The sequence below is a fragment of the Seriola lalandi genome, unplaced genomic scaffold (genome assembly GCF_002814215.2).
Source record: "Seriola lalandi dorsalis isolate HSWRI2012SDOR001 ecotype SW California unplaced genomic scaffold, Sedor1 jcf7180002054324, whole genome shotgun sequence".
Taxonomy (NCBI): Eukaryota; Metazoa; Chordata; class Actinopteri; order Carangiformes; family Carangidae; genus Seriola; species Seriola lalandi.
In genome coordinates this window covers 327,168-338,445 of record NW_019524877.1, presented here as the reverse complement: position 1 = coordinate 338,445, position 11,278 = coordinate 327,168, and the positions used below count along the sequence as shown (strand labels likewise).

General features: G+C 36.8%; 1 protein-coding gene across 1 annotated transcript; it reads right to left on the bottom strand.

Moving 5' to 3' along the window:
* Window positions 1-2,247: 2,247 nt before the first annotated feature.
* LOC111655546 (ADP-ribosylation factor-binding protein GGA1-like) lies at window positions 2,248-11,235 on the bottom strand (the record flags this gene model as incomplete). Its single annotated transcript, XM_023406993.2, has 15 exons — window positions 11,078-11,235; window positions 9,545-9,629; window positions 9,064-9,139; window positions 8,331-8,429; window positions 7,199-7,322; window positions 6,902-7,002; window positions 6,725-6,805; window positions 6,499-6,636; window positions 5,796-6,009; window positions 5,495-5,674; window positions 5,334-5,401; window positions 5,149-5,261; window positions 3,958-4,100; window positions 3,668-3,837; window positions 2,248-2,358 (listed from the first exon to the last, which is right to left on the bottom strand). Coding segments are annotated over exons 1-15 (1,746 nt in total), but the record flags the coding sequence as incomplete, so codon positions are not given.
* Between the last annotated feature and the right edge of the window lie 43 nt (window positions 11,236-11,278).

The window sequence follows — 11,278 nt, the reverse complement described above, 5'->3', positions numbered from 1 at the left end:
GACGTTTTTATGACTTTTTATGCCATACTATACTATGTCGTTTTTATGACTTTTTATGCCTTATTATACTATGACGTTTTTATGACTTTTTATGCCTTATTATACTATGTCGTTTTTATGACTTTTTATGCCTTACTATACTATGTCGTTTTTATGACATTTTATGCCTTACTATACTATGACTTTTTATGCCTTACTATACTATGACTTTTTATGCCTTACTATACTATGTCATTTTTATGACTTTTTGTGCCTCACTATAGTATTTTGTTTTTATGACTTTTTATGCCTCACTATACGATGATGTTTTTATGACTTTTTATGCCTTACAATACTATGACTATGCCTTACTATACTATGACGTTTTTATGACTCTTTATGCCTTACTATACTATGACTTTTTATGCCTTACTATACTATATCGTTTTCATGACTTTTTATGCCTTACTATACTATATCGTTTTCATGACTTTTTATGCCTTACTATACTATATCGTTTTCACGACTTTTTATGCCTTACTATACTATGACTTTTTATGCCTTACTATACTATGTCATTTTTACGACCTTTTATGCCTATAACGTTTTTATGAATTTTTATGCCTTACTATACTATGATGTTTTTATGACTTTTTACGCCTTACTATACTATATCGTTTTCATGACTTTTTATGCCTTACTATACTATGATTTTTTATGCCTTACTATACTATGACTTTTTGCCTTTTATTATTATGACGTTTTTATGACTTTTTAGGCCTTACTATACTATGACTTTTTATGCCTTACTATACTATGACTTTTTATTCCTTACTATACTATGTTGTTTTTATGCCTCACTATACTATGACCTTTTATGCCTTACAATACTATGACTATGCCTTACTATACTATGACATTTTTATTACTTTTTATGCCTTACTATACTATGACCTTTTATGCCTTACTTTACTATGTTCTTTTTATGACTTTTTATGCCTTACTATACTATGACTTTTTATGCCTTAATGTACATGACTTTTTATGCCTTACTATACTATGTTGTTTTTATGACTTTTTATGCCTCACTATATTATGACTTTTTATGCCTTACTATACTATGACGTTTTTATGACTTTTTATGCCTTACTATACTATGTTGTTTTTTTGACTTTTTATGCCTCACTATACTATGACTTTTCATGCCTTACTATACTATGACTTTTTTATGACTTTTTATGCCTTACTATACTATGTTGTTTTCATGCCTTACTATACTATGACTTTTTATGCCTCACTATATTATAACTTTTTATGCCTCAATATACTATGACGTTTTTATGCCTTACAATGCTATTACGTTTTTATGCCTTAATATACTATGAAGTTTTCATAACTTACTATAATATATTGTTTTTATCTTTTTATTATGCCTTTGTATACAATTACTCTCTATACCTTACAATACTGTGATGTTTCTGTGCTTTATTATACTATTTTTTCATACCTTTTTATTCCTTAATATACTATGATGTTTTTATGACTTTTTATGCCTTACTTAACTATAACTTATTACCTTACTATACTATGACATTTTTATAATTTTTTATGCCTTAGTATACTATAAAGTTTTTATGACTTACTGTAATATGTTGTTTTTATAACTTTATTATAGTTTTACCTTATTAATATGTAAATGTACGAATCAAAATCTAATCAGATCTGCTCCATATGAGGAACCTGTGGTGTAACTGTATAGTTTTTTAGACATACTACAGTATGTATTGTTCATGAGTTGTCATGTTCACAAGAAAAATCAGTTTCCCTCTGATGAAGCAAAACAGCTTATTAATTAGCAAACATTTCTCATGCCAACATGTCTGTCTCTGGCTTCCCACATATCTGGTATCAATTCAAAATTGTTAAAGTGTTAGAGTTGCATCAGTTTATAGGAAATCATAATTCACTCATTCATATGCAAATTTGTGCAGAAAAGTACTCCAAAATCTGATCAGATCATCTGCTTCATATGGAGCAAGAAGTATCATTCTTGAGTCATCGTGTTCAGAGAGTCACAGACGCCAGCATGACAACATAATGTCCAACATACTATGAACCATGGTGGGAGGTCATGATAAAGACATAATTATGAACACAAACACACTGAAATGTAATGATTTGTATATAAAAAAAAAACACTGAAATAATTCTGTTTTAACACAGAAGTGAGATGAGTGAATAACATATAAAAAAGGTATATAAACTCACCCTCTGAGGATTAGCCAATAGGAGGACCTGGGAGGTGGCAGATGGAGGCAGCAGAGGGTTGTAAGGAGGTAGGTGTGTCCCTGAGGCAGGTTGAAGTTTCACCAACATGGTCTGCAGGACACGTATGAAAAAGAGAATGCGCTGTATATTCATCTGTTCACCTGTTACCATCATGTTTGTGCACAAGCCTGAAAATGATGTACCCAAAATAAAGAGGATACTGCTCTTCAACCCTTTTGTTTTATTTTACAACAAAAAAGAATGAGTAGAAGAGACCAACGTTACAGAGCAACAAACATGTTAAAAATGTAAGGTGTTAGTGTGCCAATAGAAGGACCTTTTGTGTGGAAAACCAATTCTGTGTCACCATCTGTTGCAGTGATATGACGTTCCTAAAATGCTATGCACAGATAGAATGAGGATAGTTAGAGCTTCCTAACAGTGTCTGATTTGTCAAGTGTGAAGATTAAGTCCGGTACAGACCAAAACACACTTAAAGTAACACCAAGGCCAAAGTGTCCCCTAGGTTGAATGATGCACTTTAAAGGGTTAAATGAAAATTAAATTAAATGAAAAACCGGCCATTATGTAGATACATACAGCTGAAAGTGCTGTATAATAGGAAAAACACAGATAATGACAGATAAATGAATCAAAATAAATATAAAAGTGGTGGAGGGCTGGCTCCAGTAGGGGGCACCAGAAGCATTAAGGTAAAATAATGCTGATTAACAGTCTACCAGAATCTTGTCATATAGTCAAGTGAGTAACAGTATTTGGGATGAACCTTAACAGATCATCTGTAGAGCATCTGTCTGGGAACACAAAAGGAGGAAAGAATGTGCCAGCAGTAGAGCCACAGCTGGTCAAACTGTACTAAAGCAGTGTCTACAGTGTATACTTGACTGTTGGAGCACAATACACTTTTCTCACTCTGAATGAATATACAGTACATACTATTCTTCAATTATTCAACTAATTGTTCCATTTTTAAAATGTGAAGAAATAACCATTACAACTCTCTCAAATCCTAAAATTCTAGCTTCAGAGTCTTGTTTTTTCTAAACAACAGTTCAAAATCCTAAAATATACCATTTACCATGATGTAAAACAGCAGAAAGCAACCGGAAGAAGCTAAAACAAGCATATGTGCTTAATTTTCACAAAACATTTAATAACTTGTCCATATGACTGATTAATCACATTGTCTCAGCACTAATATAAACATCTGATCAGCAGTAAATTCAACAAGACATTTATTCTGTTCAACATGTCAGCCACAACAGGATTAATCTAAGTTCCCATGCAGTTTGAAGAAGTTTTCAAGTTCTCAACTTCAAAACTGCATTGAAAAAACCTCAACATTTTTATTATTATATATTATCTTTCACACTTTATTTTGAAAAGAGACTGTTGTTACCTTTGGAACGGCAGCTTGAAACAGGAAGTCTTTCACATCAAGGGCAGAGGTATTCACTGTGGAGATGACGACCACGGCGACACCTGGATGGCCTGGTGGAGAGTCTTTGGCGAAATGGAGAGAGACGTGGACCCCGCCCTGATCGTATAGAGTGATGGGCTCCTGCTGACCTACCACAAAGAAGAGAACAACAGACGTTTAGAGGAGTGGCTGTGAATAAACCATTTGTAACAGTGTTAAACAAGCCGTCTCTCCATATAAACTATAGTTTTCAGCCTTTGGGGACGTACTGGACTTGATGGTCTCCATAGGAACAAATATGTTTTTCAGTAACTGTGGGGGACACACGTCTTCCCCAGACATGCCATTTGGTTGTCTCTGTGTCTTGTGCGGTGATCCTGATCCAGTGAACTGTTGATTTTGAGGGAGTGACCTGATCGGAGAAGAGGTAGAGTCAGTTCACTACTAATCATTAAAAATAATAAAGCCAGAGGACAGTGAGATACAAATTAGAGCAAAATGCTTTACTTCACTGTTTGTCTCATTAAATGTTTTTGTACAATAACAAATATTGATTTTGTTTACAGAATCAATTCTGATGCAGTCAGTCCTGCTGCAATACAATATGTTAAAGCTGCATTTTAAACCCCGAACTAACTAATTAATATGAATGTATACTAAGGATTTCTACCGATAAAATCATTTTACTTTCCCTTCTTTACCAAATCATTATTAGAGTATTTTTCTGAGCTTGTCAATACCAGGGCTGATACAAAACCAAGTTTCTATACTGTTACCCAAACAAAACCTCGATACCTTACTAATACCTACGTATGAACATGTTTCTACTTTTTTCTATTTAACACAATAAGATGAAATAGTCAAATACTTCAAAGTTAAATTTGATCTTAGCATGAAGCATCCTTGCAAGAGGTTTGCATATATAGAAATATATAGAAAAGCATCACATTCTCACATTTGAGAAGCTGGAACCAGAATATTTAGCATTTTATGTTGCCAATTAATTATCTGTTGATCAATTAATTGACTATTTATTCTCTCTAAATAAAATAAATTACCATTTAATGTGCCACAAAACAGTGCACCAGAAAAAGCAGGAAATTAAAGATTGATGTAAACGAAGCAGGTTTCAAAATATTCTACTGTAATTTTTGTAATTGTTTTTGAGGAAGGAAATGTTCTCAACATTCAACATTCAGTGTGTCTTAGCTCTAAAGAAAACACAGGGCCCCTTTAAAACCAGGAAATATCAGATCCATTTCAGTCAGGACTCAACAAGCACTTCCCTTGACACGCAGCTCTAATCACTGAAATAAGTCAATCAACCAGCACAGTCTCAACTATACTTGATAACAGGAATGAGATTTTTCAAAACCCACATTATGCGATTTTATTTAGACAAATCTAAACCCAGAAAATTGCCTTAAACTAATCCGCTTCTTTTCTCTCTACATTCTTACCAAACATTCGTCCCATTTGATGTGGAACTCCTCCCCCCACATCCTCGAGCTCTCAGCAAAAGGCCTGTCCCTCCATTCTGCTCAGCATTCCTCATCTGAACGTCTCCATTAAGCTGAAAGGATAAACTGTGTTACACACTTTTCCAAATAAAATCTTTATTTCTAACCATAGATTCAAGCCTCACCTGCATTAGTTCCTCAAAGTACGACTTTGAAGTCTCTTGAGTCTGTTTCGAGATCTTATTATCTAAATCTGTAAATACAGGACACCACATCATTAGATAATGAAACATATTCACCACTGTTATAGAAAGTAAACTAGAAGTAGGAACAAATGGAAGTCTACCTAATTCAGTAAAGTCTTGGTCAGGTGCTGGTTGGAAGGCGTTCTCCAAATAAGAGGGGAGGAGGGGTGAAGAGGACTCGAAGGTCAGTGCTGAATCAGCTTTTCTGCGAGTCTGTGGTGAGTCTAGTGCTGAGAAGTCGATGAGGTGGTAGCTTTTAATCTCTCTGGGACTCGTAGGAGCTGGAGGAACATGAAGCAGCAAGATCAAATACAAACAGAACAGAGAAGCCGAACAAGCACAAGGTCAAGGTGTTTTTCCACAGGGACTACAAGAAGAAAAAAGGTACAAAATGATGCCTACCACTGTTTTTATCCGTCACTTCTCCATCGCTTTTACTTCTTTCTGTTCGACCGTTGCACTCTCTTCTCCCCACCTGGTCTTTGTAGGCGTTTACTGTAAGTGTTAGCTCGTCGTTAGCCGCCAGGATCTGCACCAGAGCAGCGTCGTCGTCCATTGTGTCGCTGGCCAGGCGGAACAGGCTGGGCCTCAGCCGGTCACAGCGCTCGTACAAGGCCTGCAGTGGGGAGAGGGACGGCTCCAGGGTTGGGTGGCTGCATTTACTGAATCTCACACTTCCACACAGACGCAGTCTCCTCTAAATCGAGGTTCCCTCTCAGTTTCCTCTACAAATAATGGGATCACTTTTTGTTTTCCACTGGGACAGATAGTATCTCCACATCAGCACCACTGTATCAACCAATCACCCATTTGTGCTACAGGGTACATAAAACAAACACACCCTTAAGGCTGAAGCCAGCAGGAAGACTGTGACACAGCAGGAGCCACTTTCATGGAGCAGAGTGAATTTGTTTATTGAACTTATCATCTATAAAGTCAAACTGTTTAAACTAATTACGTTACCATGATGATCCCCAGTTAAAAGTGCCCCAGTAGATGATACAGGAACACCTGAGTTAAGCCCAAAGTTAGCTGGATAACCTACTTGTCTTGCTTCATGTACAGACGCCTGGTTGTCGGTCTGTTTGTATCATGTTCAACGTACCTTCGCGTCATCACTGGGCTTTATTGAGGTTCCGGCGATTGTGTGCTGGTTCAGCAGCTCTCTGAGCTGCTTGGTGCTGCTCTCCACCTCCTTCAGAGTAGATTCCCGCTTTAGCACTTTCTCTGCCTTTTCCTGCTCCTAAAACACACACACACACACAATATGTATACCCGGCACATACAATTATTAATGCATAGATGTCTATCAGCCCTGCAGCACTCCTCACCTCTTGGATGGTGCTTTTAATGAGTCTGTTTGCAGTTTCCAGATCTTCAGGACGGGCACTTTTCAATAATCTGGCTAACATCTGATCACACAGGAACACATTTTAGCAGGATGAAACTTCAAGCTACAAGAGCAGATGTCCTGTTAAACACACACAAACACACACACACACACACACCTGGGCCTTGTCCTCCTGGTCGAAAACAGACTCTGTGCTTCTTTGTGGTGGAGGAGCCATTATAAGTGCGTCTGGTAGTTTTGGATCTTTCTTCACAATACCTGAAATAATAAGGTAATAATAAGAAAGGTAAGATGCTTTAATACAAAACATTAATATCAGTCCTTATGTAATATATACATATAATATATGTAAACTGTAATATTTGCCATGTAGATAGAATTTAAAAAAGTTCACGTCCTCTGAGACACAGACTTGAAAAAGTGTTGCTGTGCTGTGTCTATGTTGCACCCTGACCTTGTTTCTTCAGCATGCTGTAGGCTTCCTGAATCTTGGGTTCATCTTTAAGCCACAGCGTCCAGCCATAGAGCACCTCTATCACTCTGTCTTTAACTCTCTGCGGAGTCCAGGCGCCGAAGTACTGCTCAGAAAACATCAACCAGGTCAGTCACATCAGTGTCCTTCCTCAGAAAGCAGCTGTTACATGGCACGTTCTTTTCTTAGTCTTTAACTCTGCAGTTCAGATTTAAGTCATTTCCTCGTCCACAGAGTCTCATGTTCGTCCTTTGGTATCAGACTGTATTCTGGGTAAATTGAGCCCGTTTTCTTTAAGTTTCCTTTCTGTATTAAACTCAAACACAATCTCATTTGATTCATTTCATGTCATTTTTATTCTAAATACTGTAATTTGCTATTATAGGAAATTTCTCGCTCCTTTGACATTTGTGTTCCTACTGTATGATCATAACTACGTGGTTAATCATTTGATATATTGTTCTATTGTTTTTCTATTGTATTTTGTATCTGTTGGAAATTGAAGAGCTCAGTGTGGTTTTGTTTACAGATTAAAATTAGTGTTTGCAGCTTTAGCTTTTTTTTATGGTTGCTGTCTTGTTTCTTTTCTCAACACTTGTTTTGTATTTTCCTAATGGCTTTTCAAATATATTTTCTATTGGGCAGCTTATTCTGATTTTACATTTTTGTTAATGAATTTATTTGTTTGTTATAATAACTTGATTTTTCCTTGGTGCCTTGTATGAAGCACTTTGTAACTTTGATTTTGAAGTGTTCTATAAATAAAGATTGTTACTATTATTATCGCGTCCAGGATTTGTGATGCTAACACCAAAAATACAACTCAACAGAAACAGCACACACAGACAAATCTAAAGTATAAAAACAGATTATTTAAATTGATAAATTGGTCTGATGAACGCCACTAGGCCAAATTGTTAACATGTCTGTCTCACGTTGCACTGAATTCAGGTCAAGTGAGTTCTCAGAATCAGACAATAAAATAAATGACACTGTTAAAACAGGGTTAGCACATGCAGGATTAGGAACCATTTTAAAAATCACAGTTTCTAATAACTGGGTGCCTTTTGCTTCCAGCTACCACAAACACCTGTCTCTGTGAAATATGCGGTACCTTTGGTGTAATGAGTTTGATGAGCTCATTGAGAAAACGAAACTTGGCGGCTTCGCTGTGGAACCTCTTTCCGCAGTTGTTCATACACGCCTCGAGAACCTGGAAAGCACCAAATAAATCATCATGAACAGAAGCTTTAACAAGTGAAAATGAAGAAAAAAAATATCGATGACAATAAAGGAAGAAAAGATTTTGTAGCTGCACGTTTGTGGTTTACGACCTTTAAATATCACATGACATGAGGCGCATGAAAAACAGGAAGCTTCTCTAAGATGCATGTTAAAGTGAAACACTGCAGCTTTCTTACAGACAACAAACCGTGTGGTGTCACAGCAGATTCAAAAGCAGATTCAAGCCCCTCATGTCACCATGTGGTAAAAGTTAGTCACAGATATCACTCACAGGATCTCTCTCTCTCTCTCTCAGAGTTAAAACAAAGGAATTGTTCTCAGTGAACGATGAGATGATAAATGTTGCATATGAGCCATGACAAATAGCTTTAAATAAAGTCAGATGTGTACTGTATGTGGCACCAAACAAGGATGAGTTTGCTTATTGTTGCAACCGACTTGTTGAAAGATTGAAAAAAAAGGAGCATTTTGAATATAAAAAGAGGGGAAAATGAGTTGCCAGTTGCTTCTGGTAACACTAAAATTAGACAACAGATAAAAATACACTTGTAGAGTAGATCATCTGTGTATTTTATATGGAGGTGAGGAGTCTAATTACTTACAGTGAGCGCCTGCACAGCCTCTTTCTCCTGCGGGGACTGGATTTTATGAGCAAGAAGACGAATGGCTACCTGTGGCCTGAAAGCAGAAAATTAAACCTTTAAGTCACATAATTTCCACACATTGTCATGATTAAATAAAGTTACTATAAGTGAAAGAAAACCGAAAGGAAGTAGGAACAAAGAAAGGATTAGATTTGTGCTTTAGACAATCTAATGCATTCACATTGAGCAGAGGAAAACGGTCATAAGGTGAAAAGGTCCCCCCCCCCTCACTCTGGCACGATGATGCTTTAACTGAAAAGCTGTGATCGCAACATGGATGTGAAGCAACTCTTTCTCAAAAACCACAATTGCGTTAAAGTAACTTCCAGAAGCAGGCGGCCAGCCCCAAAAACTTTAATTCATGTTCATACAGTAGTTGAACAAAACCATGTGGAAATCCATGCATGGGTTGTGTGAGTGTTTAAAATGTTTTTCTTACCCATCAGTTTCCTGGTTGACGAGCTGGTAGAAACCCTGGATGCTGTCCCACCTGTCCTCCTGATTATTTGGGTCTGTGGCCTGGTCTGGAGACCAGAGAAAAAAGTCAAAACGTGCCGCAATTAGATCAAACATACGCAAATACCTATATATGGAAAAATAGACAAAAATAGACAATTTAATGAGGAAGTGAAATTAAAGACAGACTTGCATTGAAAAAAAACTCATGTTCACTTGGGCCACAGAATTTACATGAGGAGTTACATGTTCAAGTGCTATATGCAAAACTTTAGTATGCAGTATGTACTGATGCGCACTCCAAAAGCAGAATGTCTTTGATTCTTGCTTAAAGTTATTTATTACTTTAATCGTGAGTAAAATTGCTGATTCATCTTGATTCACTTTCTGTCAATCTATCAAGTCAACTAATCATTTCAAGACTAAAGCAGAATACCTTATGGCTAATTTGAGTTACTGCTAGCTATGCATGTTCATTTTTGCTGATTTTTATACTTTTTTAAAACTACATCTGTTTGACAAATTGAGTAGGATTTACTTTGAATATTCAGATGTTACACTAACCATGAGATAAAAGCATTAAATACTGCTCTTCTAGCATAAAAATCTTTTACCTCAAATGGTGAGTCACTTTGAAAACAAGGACTTTGTCATTATGTAAAGAGTTTAAGAGACGTAAAGAGGATGATCTTTTTTTTTCCATCCTGCTAAGCAGCATGCAAGTTCAACTGATTTGAATTAAAATGGCTTAAACTGGGAATATGTGACAACTTTAACTTCTTGCCAAATCTAAGTATTAAATAGAGCTGCAATATTTCTTTATTTGTGATTGTTTGGCCTAAATAACATCAGAAAACAGTGTAAACATTTCCTAGACCACAAGGTGACATAATTAAATGTTCAAACCCATAAAATATAGTTTATTATTTAGTATAATGTAAGACAAGTAGAAGAGATATTATGGAACCATCTTTTTTTATTTTGATCAGCTAATCGATCAACCTACTAATAGTTGCAGCTCTAGTATTAACAGTCTGAAAAAATCTCTAACTTAAGATTTACTTAAATGCAAGTCTTTAACTATTACCACTGTGTTCCTCCACGGTGGTGTTGCCACGTTCACTGAGCACATTGAGTACAAACTTCATCCTACACTGTAGACATATGTATTTTCTTTCCGCCATCGTGAACGCGCACAGCAGGAGCGTAGACACAACACAGCGCTCCAGCGCTGGGACGGGCACGCGCACGGGCTAAAGCAACTTCCTGTTCCATCCGATACTTTCTGCATCAAGACAAACTGATTTATTAAAGTTAAAATAAATCGACACACACATGCATATTTACGCGCACGTGTAAGGTTTTATTACGGTAATTGAGTCCAGCTGACGGTTAACGTAGCGTTAGCTAACAGAGCAGCGACAGTTGGTTCAGATATGACATGATAACGTTACGTTAGCTAGGTCCGATTTACAAGTAAAAAAAAAAACCAAAAAAAACAACATGTTTTACTTACTGAGCCATGACTCAAAAGTTGCCGAGCTGTCACCGGTCGCCATCACCGTCCGTCTCCTGCAGGTCCAGAGATATTTACCGCTAATCCGAGAGTCTGTCTGTGGGAGGCGGAGGTGTCAAACTGCCGCTTGTCTCACGGAGGCGACATGTGACACTCACGCCCAGTCACACTCCTGACACACTAACCAGTTTATATGTCACA